Source organism: Sceloporus occidentalis, unplaced genomic scaffold, assembly GCF_023333645.1.
Source record: "Sceloporus occidentalis isolate IW3139 unplaced genomic scaffold, rSceOcc1.0.p SCAF_182, whole genome shotgun sequence".
Taxonomy (NCBI): Eukaryota; Metazoa; Chordata; class Lepidosauria; order Squamata; family Phrynosomatidae; genus Sceloporus; species Sceloporus occidentalis.
This window is the reverse complement of record NW_028317162.1, coordinates 740,843-758,195: the sequence shown is the minus strand read 5'-3', so window position 1 is coordinate 758,195 and position 17,353 is coordinate 740,843. Positions and strand designations below refer to the sequence as shown.

The 17,353-nt window shown below is 46.6% G+C and overlaps 1 protein-coding gene across 1 annotated transcript; it reads left to right on the top strand.

Annotated features, from left to right (window-relative positions):
* Positions 1–8,466: 8,466 nt before the first annotated feature.
* On the top strand, positions 8,467–16,503 carry LOC149278732 (conserved oligomeric Golgi complex subunit 1-like). The gene is made up of 15 exons (XM_089501809.1): positions 8,467–8,772; positions 9,581–9,813; positions 9,922–10,103; positions 10,198–10,368; positions 11,108–11,264; positions 11,458–11,668; positions 12,227–13,018; positions 13,369–13,515; positions 13,684–13,845; positions 14,030–14,151; positions 14,241–14,349; positions 14,914–15,023; positions 15,316–15,397; positions 15,544–15,574; positions 16,397–16,503. The coding sequence occupies exons 1-15, from the start codon at positions 8,467–8,469 to the stop codon at positions 16,501–16,503; spliced, it is 2,922 nt and encodes a 973-aa protein (XP_089357935.1).
* The last annotated feature ends 850 nt before the right edge of the window (positions 16,504–17,353 follow it).

Here is a 17,353-nt window from a genome sequence, read left to right as displayed (position 1 = left end):
TATATTAAAGTATACAAATTTTGAACTACCGTTTGGTGGTTTGGGGTCACACAGAAATCCAGCGTAGACGGGGTTAATATTGTAAATAACTATTGTAGCCGGAAACGCATAGTTTAATGGAATCTCTTCATAGGCGTACAGAGGCCCTTTATCACTCCTGTGTTCCAATGGCCCTTTATCACTCCCATCACGCCTGTATTCCAATGGCCCTTTATCACTCCCATCACTCCTGTGTTCCAGTGGCCCTTTATCACTCCCATCACTCCTGTGTTCCAGTGGCCCTTTATCACTCCCATGTTCCAATGGACCTTTATCACTCCCATCACTCCTGTTTTCCAATGGACCTTTATCACTGCCATCACTCCTGTTTTCCAATGGCACGTTGTGTTCGCTGATCCAAGTTTAAGTTTAAAAGACTATTTGATCGTCAGAAAACCCTTTTTGCGATTATGTTACAGCCAGAAATGTCCTTGTTTTCCATGACAACAGCTGAGTGACCCCAAACTTTTAAATGCTTGCGCATAGAGATATAACCAATTGGCCTGCAGACGCCCCCTACGGTGCTTAATGTGCCTTTTGGAAATCCGGCCCTTATCGTAAAACACATTAGTGCGCCATTTTTCGGGTTCCTGTTTGTAAGGTATATCACGCGGTGTTTCGGTGCGGAAGGTGGACCGTTCTCTTGCGCCGTTTTCTTTGTCAAATTGAATATTTTTTTTTATTTTTTTTTGTTATATATTTTCAGAAAGTACATAAATTATAATTACGCTTGTGGTTCCAATAAACTGACTGAGGACTGCTTTAAAAAATGTTTTCGCTGCTATAAGTAAGTCTTCAGCGGAGGAATTCATTTACGTAACAAAGCCCACGGGCTAGACCATAATAACGCCGTTTATCGTCTGACGGCAGCCACTCGAAGTCACATAGTTTCTGTGAATTTTCTTTTATATTTAGTGATTTAATTGAAAATAAAATGTCACCCTTGGGCTGATTTACTAAACAGGAGGTTGCGTTGTGAAGAGCCATTCCCAACGTGCTTCTGCAAAAAAAAAAAAAGGGCTGACTGGCCATGTGTTATGCATACATCCCAACAGCCCCGGTGCACAGGGATTTGGGTTCCATAGAACTAAACAAGGACACTTGGCAAGTATTGGTTGTCAGACACAGGGGCATTTGAATGTAATCATGAATATGACATATGAGAGGGATCCAGCAGCCCTGCAGCATGGAAAGAGTTAAGATGGACATCCTTCAATATGAGATCATACTTGCATTTGCTGACAACTGTCCCAGAGAGTATGGAATGAGTCTCTAGGCGTTGACGTGGCTCAGTGGGCGAGCTGTTATCTACGGAATAGCTCCGAGCACATTATTTCTCCGAATCAAGTCCTGGCCTATTCTCCATATGCGACACCTGCTCCGAGATCCTATTCTCGGCTACCGTTTGTAAATATTGACACAAGCCTCACCGCCGGCTTCGGATCAGCGCCTGTGATGGAATAATGATAGGCTAAGAGCTGATAGCACCCTAGCTGCCGCTATTAACTCTTTCACAGCCTAAGGAATCCAAGGCTGTTTGTAAGTTAAAAGAATTAGGGGAAAGACAACTTAATGGGGGGGGGAATAATCATCTGGATCCTGAGAACCGGATGTTAAAGGGACAGTCCCTCCAGGTGCAATTTACAGCATGTGAGAGGTCCCTTAATTATTAACGTCGGCTTCGTATCAGATGAAGCATTTATCGGCATATTGTTTATTCTGCCTATACCCATTCCCATCATCTATTCCACGGGGCAATAGTGGCATCCCACCCCCCCTGCAAATGTTCCTTCTGGCTCCGAGCGTGACACGCTGATGCTGTAGCCCGATATGCTCATATGTTTTCTCCCTCGAGGCACCCCACTTCAATATAATAAGGGATGCAGACCTCGTATCCATGGAAACGGGACGCGTTTGGAAAGGTTAGAACAATCAGGGATTCCCCTTATTGCAGACATCGTTGGCATTGAGGGTTTTTCCGAGAGCCCTTTGCAGAATTCTCACCAGACCCGGCTGTCCCTTAGACCGTATAACCTACACAGAAGTGGTAGAGGGTAATACAGTGAGGGTATTAAACACGCATGGGATAGACATACGGCTCCTGAATCTAAGACAAGACCGACGACTGATTAAGGTTGGAGTCTTTACAGCAGGAAAAAAACGGGTAGACATCAAATTTTATGTCTGAGTATTCCATTCGTTGCTATGGCAACTGCTCTAGTAGCGATCTAAATAAAGTGGTTTCTTTGTTTCATGCTCGGTGCGCTTAAAAGACCCGTACGGGTAAAATTTGCAGTTCTTCAGTAATTCAGTTATCTTAGTTCCTTTTCCAATTGATTGTGTTCCCTCTAATTGCATGAATGTCCTGGGATGCCCCCAAAATCCTACACCAAAAGGTAATACTAACCTTTTAATGGCCCATCACTTTGTATCGACTCGCTAATGGTGGCAACCAAATGGATTTAATAACAGTGACTTGCCAAAAGGTAACAATATTCTTAATGAAGTCACCTGTATTCAAGCAGGGATTTCAGCTGTGCCATAGAAGGGAGAAAAGCACCAAATGGGACATATGATGAAATCAGAGTAGAATATGAAGAGTCAGCTCCAGACCCTGAGAATCTGCCCATTTACCCTGACTCAACAGTCTAAAAACAGACCAATCTGCAAGGAGATTCTATTGGTTTCCATAGTGATTGCACCTTGTTAGATCTCACCCCAAGAAGTGCACTTTATAAATAAGACCTTCTGTATTCCATAGAATGTCCGATGATTCATTCTGTGCTATCCGTCTCTGGTTTTTTTAGACGCCCGTCTATAGCTTTAAATGCCCCACAACGACATGGACCATAGAGGGCACAATCTTAAAAAAATATAACATTTTAAAGTTTATAAAACAAGAGAAGCATGAGGAGCGGTTGTCAAAAACAACCAGAATCCATAAGTACGTAAAAATAATAAATATAATAAATCCAAATTATAAAGACCCACGTTTTAGAGTGTAGGTCGTTTAGATGGTTTACTGAACTCTGGATAATAAAGAATGGGTCTACGTCTCCTTCTAAGAATGTCGTTCTTACAAAATGTTCCTGTATCCATCAAAAATGTTATTATCATTTTTCTGTATAAAGTTTAGAAATGAGAGCATCCAATAAAACAGCGGTCCCGAGACATGACGTGGTGGAAACCTCAAAATTGGCGGCATGGACAAGGTGCGTTTGGTCTGTGATCTGCGGGACTTGAGCATTCTACGCGATGATACAATTCGGAGTCCTCGCTGTTTAACCATATAAAGCATATAAAGCTCTAACGTTCTAAAAACCATAAATCCCGGTCATAAAACCGGTTAATAAAAATCATGCTAAGCCAAAACAAGAATTTTTATAGTCACGTATTACGAGAGGTCCAGGTATGCGAGACACGTCTCTCACAGAGCGGCTCCCGATAAATATTTACAGCGATGATTATGAAACATAGATGGGGAACAGATAGGGGAATGTTTTTTTGCATGGATGAAATGCTTTCTGGATTAAGATAGCTGAAAGTTTTGAGGGCAACTCATTAAAAGTTGGGCAAAGGCAATGCTTACCCAAGCTCTCCTTGCCACCGCTTAGACAAGGCAAGCTGCCTATAGAAGATACAAGAAAAGCTTTAAAACTGGCCATCTAAAGGTCCACTACTAGAGTCCTAGAAGATGATGAAGACATGTCCCAGGTACCTTTGGTAACCGGGTAAAGCAGGAAGACATGCTTGATAACTTGTCCACCACAAGGGTCCTTCTAGGAGAAGATGATGGCATGTCCTAGGAACCTTTGGTAACTCAATGCAGGAAAACAGGATAACTTGGCCTTTAAAAGTCTACTTCTAGGGTTGGTCAAGATGATGATGATGTCTCATCCCAAGCACCTTCGGTAATAGTAAAGGAGGAAGACAAGCTTTATAACTTGGCCTTCAAAAGCCCACCAGAAGGGCCCCTGTAGGAGATGACAATATTACGCCCTAGGCACGTTTAGGAGATTGAGTACAGTTTAGTAGAAGCACAGATCCCCAGGAGGAAAGTAGGGTTAGACTAGTAACTTTGACAACCATTGCAATATTCCAGATAACCGGGATGGGTCCTTACCAAGACTTTTTATGTGACTTTGTGCCCTAATGATCTTTGGAAATAAGGTTTTAGAAAAGAAGACCATCATGTTTTATTCGCATCTTATTGATAGCCCCAATTCATGTTGTTTCTATACACATTAGTGTTACTTTTATGGCTGTAGAACCCTGTGAAACCCCCATACCCACCAAACCTTCCGAGCTCCTAGAAAAGAGGGGCATCAGGGGGAGGAACGAGGGGCAAAGAGGCTGTACCTACTAAATATGGACACTTAGCGGGTACGGGTTGAGTGCTTCACTGGCTTATCACAAGAAAATCTCTTCTAATTTTTAACTTTATATAGTCGTTAGTGTTTCCAGTATCCGGGTGTCTCAGAGAAGACAATATCCACAGCGACTCCTCGATATAATCACGCGGCATGATAGAGGAGCTTCAATCTTTTTGTTACTCGTAGCAACAGGAGGGACTCTCACGCTGTGAAGGCATCTGCTTATATGATGTTTGTGATTTCTGCAGACTCTGCCTGCATGATAACAAAAGAACGATTCACTTAATTATGTGTTTTTTTTTAAAGTAAGGGATTTGGGGGGGGGGGTCTGCCATTGCCCTCCTGCTGTTCCGTCTGGGAGAAGAAGCATTTGAAAGATACATAGTTCTGATTTTTGGAGCCACCTTGTTCTTCTTTCCCCATTTTTTGTGCAGGGAACCCCTGTTGCTTTTTGGAAGTGCTAATGGGCTATTAAATATTTTGCTCTTCTATTGCTACAGAAGATATTCCTGGGAACTTTCTGGCTCCAGTTACCCTGACCCCCGGCCGCTTGCGGGATGAGGGTCGGAGGTCCCGCTGACGTCAGTAGGAGGACACACGCTATGTTTTAATGGGGAAGTGGGCAGGGAAGTAGGAGGAGAGCAGGGCATGCCGCAGCTCCCGCCGTTTCCCTTCAGCGACCAGGAGATCCAGAGAAGCGGAGCTTCACCCAGAGTCTCTGGAAAGCTCCCAGTTCAGATCTCTGATCCAAGAGTCTACTAGAAAGCCAAGGTCCAACCAACCATTTCTTAACTGAGATACATCGGGGATCGTGTACTAAGAGCAGTCCTGGTGCTATCTTCTACAACTGGAGCAATCTCCATAGCAACCAATGGAATATTTCTCCTGATTGCTCCAAATCCCCAAAGTCTTATTGACCTCTGATTAAAGAGTCGGCTGAAGCCATAAAATAAGATCAAGCTGCAGATTTACAGCAGAAACGAAGCAGCGACGGGATCCGCCATATAATATAATGAACATATAGCCTTCAGCAACACCCAACTACCCAACTTCTACGCCCAAGGGTGTTGCTTATTAATACGTCTCCATAGTGCTTTTTCTATGATTTATCAGGCGTTTGGGTATTTTGAAGGCCATTTCTTATTGCTTTCGTATCTGAGGGTTTTTAGCAGCGAATGTTCAAAGTGGCATGAAGGTGACTCTCCTTCTGGCTCTGATCCCGCTTCCGTGTTTGTATATCCAGTAGAGCCAGGCTAGCTGGCCAACGTGTGCTTATTGTGAACGGCCTGCAGATAAAGAAAAGAGGAGCTTGGGGAGCGCCTGAGCCGTCAACCATGGATTTCCTATAGGATCCTCATTTTCTTCGAGAAGAATAAAGGAAGCTTTTCGACCTCGGAGATAATAATGGCGGATAAACTGAGGGCTGAATTATTGTTTGCGACCCCCTCTCTGCGATCGGATTCAAATAGAACACCTTTTCAGATAAGGAACGATCCCTGGCTCTTGTAACTCTTCAAGTGCTGAGACATTATATGACGTTACGTATATGTATATAGCGCCAGCAGGTTCCGTAGCGAGGTCAGAGACAATTCCAAATGACGAATACAATACATTAGTTTACAACAGCTTACAAACAGCAGACTGCGTTACTTTATTCACCAACAAGGACCAGTAACAGAACTCAACACTCCGTGCCAAGTAAACAACGTGGACCTCTCTCTGATTAAAGGGGTAGTCATGACCATTTCTAGTGATTAGAGTCTTGCACCCAGGGGCTCTCGGTATACACATGGTGTGAAATGTATCGAAAGTAGCATCTTAAAAATAAAAATATATATATATATATAAATATTTAATATTTGTGACAGCAGATACAAGATCTCTCAACAGTCCCGATTTTGCCAATCTATCCCGCGGTCCTGCCGGGTGCTACCTGTGTCATGCTTTTCGGCTCGGTCCCCCAGCATCCCAATTCGCCGGGGGGTACAGTTGGCAGGTATGAGATACTGTTTGGGTCATTTAGACTTCTGTTTCTCCTGCTGTAAAGACTCAAACCTTAATCAGTCGTTGGTCTCGATTCAGGAGCCATAGCCCTATCCCATGCATGTTTAATAGCCTCACTGTATTACCCTCTACCACTTCCTTACCCCAAAGGCAAATTTATGGTGCGAGAAAACATGTAAAGATCCCATATCGAATCCTTTAAACACTCTGTATATACTGTTTAAGCACTCGGTCCAAAGCGAACATTCCGAAAAACAAGTGACTCTCTTAGCAATGGAGGGAATGAAATACCGCCACCTAGTGGTGGATCACTGAAAATTCTTAACGTAACTTTGATATCATGCCAAAAGTTGTGACATCACAATCTGCGACGTTATGTATTTGCCGCGTGTAGGAGGACTCCGTTTTTAGAAGTTACCCCAGCAATGTTCCCTTTTCGGGACGCGGGTAGGCGGTCCCGCTGATGGCAGTGGGAAAGTGGGCGGGGAGTGGGGCATGCCACAACACGGCTCCCGCGGCCCGGGGTTACTCCGCGGTTCCTAGAATGAAGTCACCTGCAGCGGGCTGATTTTTTTGCCCCGGCTTCCCTGTTGCCTTAACGAATAAGCCCCTCTCGACGATCAAATGTATATTTCACTACAATTAAAAATGTATTGCATTAATTACCATTAACTGACTTTTTTCTTGAAGGGGTGTGGTTAGCAGCAGCTAGGGGGTGGCGCCTTTCACGTAACACTGCCCCCTAATGATAAAAAAAATACTTAAAATAAATGTAATAATTACCTAATCGGTTGGGATAAAGCACCCCAGCATTTAAATCCTGCCTTTATTAAGCTTCCAGTATAAAGAAATCATCCATGTCACCCTGGTGGGCGTGGCCACTACTACCTCATATTCCGACTCATGACATCACTGGCGGAATTCACCTACGAAGAAATCCAAAAAATAAATGATTGTCATTAAAATCTTCGTACATTTGATCATTCAAAACACAAAAGCAAATTTATCGCAAAAACTAGAAATGGCCGGAATCCTTATATAATTGCGTTTTAAAGAAAAGGATTTCTTGTCCTTTGGTTACGGGAATCCGCTGAGTGGAATGTTAACGGTTAAGGAACGATCTGACGGCCTCTGCGTGTGCTTCAGCTGGATTAAGGGGGTGCTTGTAAATATAGATTGTAAGATCCTGTGACCAGGACCCTCCTTAACTTTTGAGTCTTCACACAGCAGGAGAAACGAGCGACTAGACGGGGGCCGGACGGGGCCGATAATTAAAGAGTTTTAACATTTCATGTGCACGGATACGCCTGGCGCTGGGTAGGTCCAAGAGCTAAACGGGGATGTAAAGCATTCTTTTTAAGCAATAAACATACCTGCAACATGAAAGGGGCTGCCTCGGTGTCTCTGGGTTTTTGCCCCAATCTCAGGGCAGATTCTCGGGGTCACACAGTCTGACTCCTTCCTATTCCCTTATGCTGGGATCATATATGAGGTGCGTTTGCTCCCAGTATGTAAAGGTTGATATCCTTGCTTGAATACAGGTGACTCAGTTAAGTTTTAATACTGAGACATCCAGTTTCCATGGAGACCGGTATTTGAGGCATTTGGGTAACACATTTGGGGAGTCACTACACTATTACAAGGTTAATATTTTAGGGCTCTCAGGGGCCGCTCATTTAGAAAGGCCTCAGGTATGACCATAAGTAAGGTGGGTTTCAGCATCTGGCGGCCTACTGGCCACAACTTGGCTACCAGACTGGCACAGGTCAAATACCCCGACTGGAAGTGGATACTGGGAGTAACCTGACTGAAAAAGGATGTTGGGGATTGCAGTTCAGCAGCCTGGAACGCTATGTGTTGGCTACCTGGATGATAACGGTATTTAGGGCTCTAGGCTGTAGAGAGAATGCTGGGAGTTGTAGTTCAGCACATACAGGCTGGCAGCGCAGCTGGGAGGGGATGCTGGGAGTTGTAGTTCAGCACATACAGGCGGGCAGGACGTGATCATGTGATCCTTCAGCTGCCACTTCCTTGTACGCTGGCAGGTGTCATGGCGGCCTCGGGGAAGCTAAGCGATCTCCGGGATCCCAATGCCCTGTTTGAGGCTCACAGCGCCGAAGAGATCCGAGGTCTGGAACGGAAGGTGCGGGCCGAGATCGAGCATAAGAAAGAGGAGCTGCGGCAGATGGTCGGGGAGCGCTACCGGGACCTGATCGAGGCGGCGGACACCATCGGGGAAATGCGGCGGAGCTCAGGCTTGGTCCTGGGGGCTGTACGGGACATGGAGCGCTACTGCGGCGGACTAAAGGGAAAGCAGGGGCCAACCGGGAGCCAACGTGACAGCAAGACCTCCAAGGTAAAAGAAACGAGCGAGGGGGCTCACCTACCTGTCACTGGACACGGACACACACACACACACACACACACACCCCTCCCCCTCTATCCTGTCACTGGGCACATACACCTGTCACTGGACACACATACACACACACACCTACACCTACCTGTCACTGGACGGACGGACACACCCCTATCCTGTCACTGGACACATACACACCTACACCTACTTGTCACTGGACACGTACACACACACACACACACACACACACCTACCTGTCACTGGACACGTACACATACAAATACACACACACACACACACACCTGCCTGTCACTGGACACATACACATCACACACACACACACACAACCCTACCTGTCACTGGACACACACACGCACCCCTGTCCTGTCACTGGACACACACACACACCCCTACCTGTCACTGAACACACACACACCCCTACCTGTCACTGGTCACACACACGGACCCCTACCTGTCACTGGACACACACACGGTCACACACACACGGACCCCTACCTGTCACTGGACACACACACGGTCACACACACACGGACTCCTACCTGTCACTGGACACACACACGGTCACACACACACACCTACCTGTCACTGGACACACACACGGTCACACACACACACACCTACCTGTCACTGGGGACACTAGAGTTAAAGTTCCGGTGCATTCCAAAAAATAACTTTTGGAGTGGGGGGGGGGGTTGTATCCAGAGCTTGGCTACGGAGCGAGTGACCATAAAGCGTCCTACTTAATCGCAGGTATTAACGCTTTATTCTCTGCGTTGCTTCGTAGTCCCAGGATAAATTCTACAGCTCCGCTGCTCAGATCAGACTGCTGCTGGAGATCCCTGACAAGATCTGGAGCGCGATGGAAGCGTCTCAGTACCTGCAGGCTACTCAGCTCTACCTGCTCTGCTGCCACCTGCACAGCCTTCTCCAGCTGGACTCCTCCACTTCTGTCTACAGTCCGATCCTTTCTAGGTTCCCCATTCTCATGCGCCAAGTGGCTGCTGCTGGAGTCTTCCGGTAAGTTCCCCAGCTGGGTCCGTATATTTTTCTTTTATTATTTCATTTCAAGATACATACCAGACGTTCATTCTTGTATTCAGAGATGTCGACCTGATGTCTTTCCAGGTCCACCATCCTGCAGGAGAGCAAGTCCTTGCTGAAATGTCCTTCTGCCTCCGACCAGGCCGTGGCAGAGGCTCTCTGCTCCATCATGCTTCTGGAGGACAGCTCTCCACGCCAGGCTCTCGCTGAATTCCTGCTTTCCAGAAAAGCCGGGATCCAGCAGCTCCTTAATCAACCTCTTCACAGTGAGTTCTGTCCTCGCAAGTCTCCTGCAAGATGGCCAAACCCCCGGATAGCCTCCAGATATTAAACCAAAACGCGTGTCCGGTTGCTTCGCAGGCTCGGGAATCAAGGCCCAGGTGTGTTCGCTGGTGGAACTGTTGGCCAACACCTTATACCAGGCTCACGCTCTGTTTTACACGCAGCCTGAGGATGTGCCCTCCGACGTCGGACTCCCCTGCGGACTCCTGTTTTCTACGTTGGAGACGGTCACTGGGCAGCAAGCAGGCGGTGGGTTCAGTGTATGAATAGTGCGTATACGCTATCTTTCAAAAAGTGTGGGGTCACTTAGAAAATCCCTTGTGTTTGAAAGAAAGGACATTTTGTCCAACATGAAACGGCTCAGGAATCCAGCGCAGACGGGGTTAATGTTGTAAATGACTATTGTACCTGGAAACGGCTGATTTTTAATGGCATCTCTTCATAAGCGTACAGAGGCCCTTTATCCTGTGTCCCAATGGCCCTTTATCACTCCCATCACTCCTGTGTTCCAGTGGCCCTTTATCACTCCCATCACTCCTGTGTCCCAATGGCCTTTTATCACCCCATCACTCCTGTGTCCCAATGGCCCTTTATCACTCCCATCACTCCTGTGTCCCAGTGGCCCTTTATCACTCCCATCACTCCTGTCTCCCAATGGCCTTTTATCACCCCATCACTCCTGTGTCCCAATGGCCCTTTATCACTCCCATCACTCCTGTGTCCCAATGGCCCTTTATCACGCCCACCACTCCTGTGTTCCAATGGCCCTTTATCACTCCCATCACTCCTGTGTTCCAATGGCACGTTGTGTTCGCTGATGGTTAGAAAACCTTTTTTGTAATTATGTTAAAGCCAGAAATGTCCTTGTTTTCCTTGAAAACAGCTCGGTGACCCCAAACTTTTGAATGGTATTGTGTATTTAATTTTGGAAGAGAGTCTGTTATTAAACTACTAAAATAAAAAAATCACTTATTTTTCTTTACTTTAGGAAAAGGTATCACGGTTCTAAAGGAAGAAATGAAATCTGTTAGCTGGTTCAAATACCTCCCGCCATCCATAGTGGATTTTCAGCCCACGTTGAGGACGTTGGCGCATCCCATAAGCCAGGACTACCTTCAGGAAACCCTGCAACAGTGGATCAACATGTACGGAAAGAAACTTTTGTGTGTGTGTGTGTGTGTGTGTTGCAGTACGCACCTTAATGCCGGAAGTCCTTGGGGGATGTATGCATTACTAGGCCGTTCCTATCTGGCTTAGGAAAGTTTAAAGTCGCGTAGCTTGATGACCTGTTGGAGAAATGGTTGCAAGACTAGTAACCAGCGTTCCACTCCTCCGCAGGTGCAACGAAGATCTCAAATCCGGCATCTCTTCCCTGCTTGTGTACGTGAAGAGCCTGAAGGGGCTGGCCGGGATCAGAGATGCTGTGTGGGAGCTCATGACCAGCGAGTCAATGAGCCAGAACTGGAACAAGGTCTGCAAAAGACTCCTAGACCGACCGATCCGCTTCTGGGAAGACCTTCTGCAGCGGATATTTTTGGATAGATTGCAGGTACGTGTCCCGTTCAGTCCTCTAGCCTTAGAATAAGATGGAAGAGAGGAGGACCAATGTATGTATGATGAGGACCAAGTATGATGAAGTTCCCAGTCCTTGCTTCCTATCTAAAGATCTCCCGGATGTATTGAACATCCTCCGAGACTTTATGGCTGGAGTGTTTTCTCCGGTCCGTTTCCTATTTACTGAGACTTGCCTGCAGGACGCGTTCTTGGTCATCAGGACCACCCAACAGTAAGGTTTGCAGGATCTCCCCAGGATCGCTTGCCAGTAGGAGGTGGCTTCTGATCTGCCCCGGGGAGGAGGAACTTGGCAACGCTTTTTTGAAAGGTTTTTACTGGCGTGTTCTGTTTGATTTCAGTAGGTAAAGTATCAGCCAAAATGTTATTGTCCTGTAACTTTGAGACGTTGTCACCGTGTTATGTATTCACGTTGGTGAAGAGATGGTAATTGAGCTTTTTTCAAGCCTTGTGATTCCTTTAAGAGTTTCATTTTTGGTGTTGATCATTTCTGCCATTCGGTATGAGTGTCTCATGATCTCGCTATGTTTTACAGACGTTGATCAAGGAAGGCTTTGAATCTATATCCAGCTCCTCTGTGCAGCTTCTGGTGTCCTCGCTGCAGGAGCTGGAAGGGAATCCAGAAACCTACAAACATATCCAGCACGAAAACAACATCTGTTCTTTCCTTTGGTCGGAGAACCCGGGCGACCTGCCCTCAGATGCCGCGTGGGTGAACGTGGGAAGCCGTGTGTCGCACCACAGAAGCGGCTTGTCTCTGAAAGCCCAAGCAGTCACTCCGTGCATTCAGAACTTCTGTACTGCCCTGGACTCCAAGCTGAAGGAGAAATTGGAAGACCTTTTCTCCTACTTGCCCCGGGATTTACCTGAAACTCCGCTTCAGAAGGACTCTCTCACAACAGCAGCCAAGCTGTCTGCTTTCGACAGGTACAGCGATGCCACCACGGTGCAGGAGATGTTGAGACGCCATTGCCTGTCTTGTATGGAGACCATCCAGAACTCTATCACAGTACAACTGCAGAACGCAGAACGGACTAGGCCGGCAGAAGAGAAGACGGCGCTGTTCAGCCCCAAGCTTTGCGCGGTTCTGTTCTTGGCCAGGCTGTGCCAGTCGATGAGCGAACTGTGCCCGCACTTGAAGCAATGCATCGTGGGGAAATCTGGCGGCTCGGAACAGATTACTCGAGAATCGCGGCCTTCCAAGAAGCCAGGAAAAGGGAAAACCGCAGATGCGGCCCAGACGACTTGCAAGTGGCAGGAGCTGAAAGACAAGATGATGAACCAGTCCCTGGATGCGTATCGCATGTGGGATTCCGCTGTGGTCAAAGTAGGTCCCCTTCCTAAGCCGATACTTTGTATCATGTCTAGGAATCCACGTTTATTGCTAAAGTTATATTAAATACACTTATTGTGGTTAGAGTAGAGCAGCAGAGACGCTCTGTTTGCCATTTTAACCGCTTTGTGGCATATTTGCCTTTTATACATAACCCTCTGGTAGGTCATAATATCAATGGGGGCAATGTGTCCTGCCTTGGTGCAAACCAGTTCCACCTCCAAGATGTCTCCTTGCTTGTTTGTAGGTCTTGACGACGTTTGCAAAAATACACCGCAAATTTTACATTCTATTACACGTTAGCGTTTTTGTTATATTAATGCGTTTTCCGTATTTATCCGCAGAATCTCGTTCATTCATTCGCACGCTCCCTTCTGCAGAACAGCGCGGGAACGTCGCTCGCCACCGCCACCTACTGGGAAGAGATCGAAATTCAAGAGGAGACCGAGGCTGGGAGCAGCGTGACCTCTAAAATCCGTCTCCCTGGACAGGTGCGTCTTTTGCGCTGTCAATGTATTAACATATCGTATGCTGATGGCATTTTGGGACTGGAAGTTATTACCCTGCTAACGCCTGGTAGGGGGGTATTATCCAGTAACTGTCTCTGCGCATGCACTGTGAAGGCAATCTCTGTGCTGAGTGCTTGTCTCTTGCCATAGTGCTCCTGGTACATCCAGACTCTCCTGTTCAACCTGTGCCAAGCAGTGAACCGCGTAGGGGGACACGCTCTGCCCAAGATCACCCTGCAGGAGCTCATGAGGAGCTGTCTGGAGGAAGTCCTCAGCACCTATGAGAGGCTTTGTCAGGAAGCCGTGGGCAAGGTGAGATTTGTAAGCGGTGAATGAACTCCTCGTGTCTTGTTTTTGGCCCACCCATTAATCCCATTCCACTCAAAGACCACCAAACGTGCCGTAGATTCTGGAATGAATGAAAAGTCTATGATGTCACTATAGCAAAGGTCCTCTAATAAATAAATCAAAATGTATTTTCCTTTTTCTCGTGCAGCACAAAAAAGCGACCTCCCTCACCCAGAGCAGAGCCCTGCAGCTTCTCTTCGATCTCCGTTACATAAACCTCGTCCTTAGCGCGCGCTCTGAAGATGTGAAGAAGAGCAGGGAAAGTCAGAGGTGTGTGTTTAGGGCAGGTTCGGGGGCATCTATTTAGGATGGATGGAAATCTATATGGGTTGTTAATTAAGCGCACGGTTTTGTCCCAGAGTTCAGCAGGTCGCCGACCAGTTGGAAAGCTGCATCGACCCCTTCGACCTGGACGTCTTCACCCCGCACTTGAATGCAAATCTGAACCGTCTGGCTCAGCGAACCTCAGTAAGTCGTATTATCCAGAACTGGCCAAAACATGGCGGGCTCTGCCTTCTTCAAAGCAACTCTACAGGGAAATGGTTATTGAGTTAAATACCAGGAGCCTCAAGGGCCGGTTTGAGCGATGAGCCCATAGATAAAAGATAGCATCCCAGAGAGCATTCTGGAGGAAAACATCATAGAGAGAACCTCGTAACGCATCATGAAATAATAAATCCCTGTGCGGTTATCTGGGAGGACTTGGCTTGACTCATGAGGGACAGCGAGACCTCCAGCTTCCTATCATGTAGGAGGTAGAAGCTCTCTGGAGGTATTATCTACCTATCTATAACGCGACCACTTAAAAGAAATGTCTAAAAATACATTCGTCCCCTTTTTATGGCTCCAGAAACTTTAACAAAAGGGAAACCTCATCCTGAAACGGTAGCTGAGCTTTAGCCGGAGGGTTCCTCGTAATATCTTGGGGTGGTCGACCATTAGTTTGACCGAGGAAGAGTCTTTATTTTCAAGTGACGTGAAGTTATGTTGTTAGGCGTTATGAGACATTGGATATTTTTGGTGCCCGTGCAGGTCTTGTTTGGGTTACTGACCGGAGCAGAAAGCCAGTTTACCGGTAGGAGCTCCACATCAGGACTGCAGGAAACGCACAACGTGCTGCCGTTGGCGTCCGGTCAGATACGGTAAGACCCCGGTCATGTGACGAAAGCAGGATTTCCGGTGGGCCGGTCGGTAAATATGGCCGTCGGAAGGGTTGCATGCCCATCATCCTCTCTGGTGCTGTGTTCCAAAGCTTACAGGACTACGCAGAGATGTTGGTGGGCGCGCGGTCTCCCGGCCGCCATGTTTAATCCCATTAATCTCCGTGCCGCCCGTCATAGAGTTTAAGGCTGAAATCGTTCGGTTAAGATGACATTAAATTGGAACTTGTATCGTTTTGGTGAAATACGACCGGCATTTGTTGTTACTTTCAAGGTTCGGGCTTCTACCGCTCAGTATGTCGAGCTCGCGGAAGACGAAAGCATCGAGCAGATCCACGGAGGACGTGAAAACGCAGGTGGGTTAAAATTTAAGCGCTGGACTGAAGTCACAGCTTGATCTATACATTCTGCCCCCAAACCCACGTTCGTGCAAAAATACTACAAATTGGATTATTTATAGATTTCTAGTTTTTTTCCTGAATTCCTGTAACTTCCCTTCTAGCTGTCACCCGTTGACGTCCTGCCCCAGTTAGGTATTTAACCCCGTGTGCAGTGTGGCTTTTTCCCCTGCTTGCCTCTATCTACCCTTTTTACCTGGTTTTTTTTGGGGGGGGGGGTAATAATTATGAATGCTGGTGGCATGGTGTGAAAATTAACCGGAGCAAAAGCGATGCTGTGAAAAGGCTTTGCGTCTTCTGACGGTTCTGCTTCTTGACTCTTCTTCTGGCAAATGCCTGAGCGGCGGTCGGGAGCGGCGGGGGATTCTTGGGGCAGAAAAGGAGTCATTGATTGAGTTGAGGTTGAGCTTATTAAGCCAAGTAGGGGGTACATTGAAGCATCGAGAGGCAGCCTGGTATTAATTGTCAAGGTCCAAGAGGAATGAACTTCGGGGCTAAATTGATCCTTAGAATGGGTTAAAGATGCAGTTCCACCTCCTCTGCGGCACTGAACACTTTTAGAACTAAATGTAGCGGTAAAAACCCAGTCCCTTTCCCCGAAGTAATCATTGTATCACATAATCTTTTTGCTTCAGTCCTAATTCTAGTTGGGAACGCTTGTCATGTGACTTAAAATCAGGATGTTGTCATAGAAACGCAAAAACAAGTTTTGTGTTGGTTTTATGGGATTAAACCTTGAAAGAATAACCTCGGAGATGTCAGATATATATTCCAGCTGTGGTCTAACATCGGCCTTGGCCGTATTTCCCGATGTTGCCCATCATCGTCGGTAAAGCAGGAAGTTGTCGTATCTCACTTCCTGTTTCCCGTGTGCGCTCTTTAATCCGGAGCACCGGGTAACCGACGCTCACGTAGGATTATATCATCTTTCTCTCATACGTTGTTGTCTCGTGACAGGCGTCCATCGTAACTCCAGTGCGGGAAGAGGAAACCTTCCGCCCGGGCTCCTTGTTCAGACAGCTGGCCACGCAGGAAGAAGACACGCAGTCCCCCTCGCTCTTTAAGCTGGGGTGGCTTTCCAGTATGACGAAATAACGCCTTCTCAGAGCTTCTGCGCGCGGCGACAAACTTTGAGTAAATTCAATAATTTCATTGTGCAATAAACTCTCTCTGTATTGGTCCACCTGGTTGCCGTTTCGTTACCGGACCCCTACTTGTGATACCTTTTTTTTTTTTTTTGTATTTTGATTTTTTCGTTGGTATCTGATGGGTCGGCATCCCTAAAGCTTTGCTACTGAGGATTAATATTTAATGGGGGGGGCTCGTTTCAACAAGCTTTATTTGAAGAACAGCATCAGTCAATCACCACTTGTTACATTTTATGAGTTCAATAAAATGTGGTAATCTACCGTTGGATGAGGTCACAAAATAAACCTGCGCAAAAAAAAAAGTGAGCCAAAGCAAATGTATAATATTTGGGAGTCCTTTATCATTTTTGGAGATTTAAATGAATGCATGAATTAGGCAAAGTTAGTTAAAATTGCACTTCGTATGAATCTGAACGCAGGTGGCTTTTCATAGTGAAGTCCGAGGTAACTAGCTATGGGTTAGGGGCTTTGGAACCCCTCAACCAACAGAGGTAGGTGAAGTTTAGGAACGGCCGGCTTTAACCCTTGCCTCTCAGGGGCCCCCTCACTTTGTGTTTAGGTACTCCCAGTAGCAGTTTTTTTTTTTTGCTGGAAATCAAACAAGACTTAAGACAATACGACTAAAACAAGAGAGAACGTACGTTAACCCAAAAGTGCTATCTTTATTCACCTTCCAGTTACAACAAAGGGAATAAAATGTACAATGTGGTTAAATTAAACAGAGCAGGATGTTACTTTGGACTCCAAAAAAAGTCCTTACTGCCCG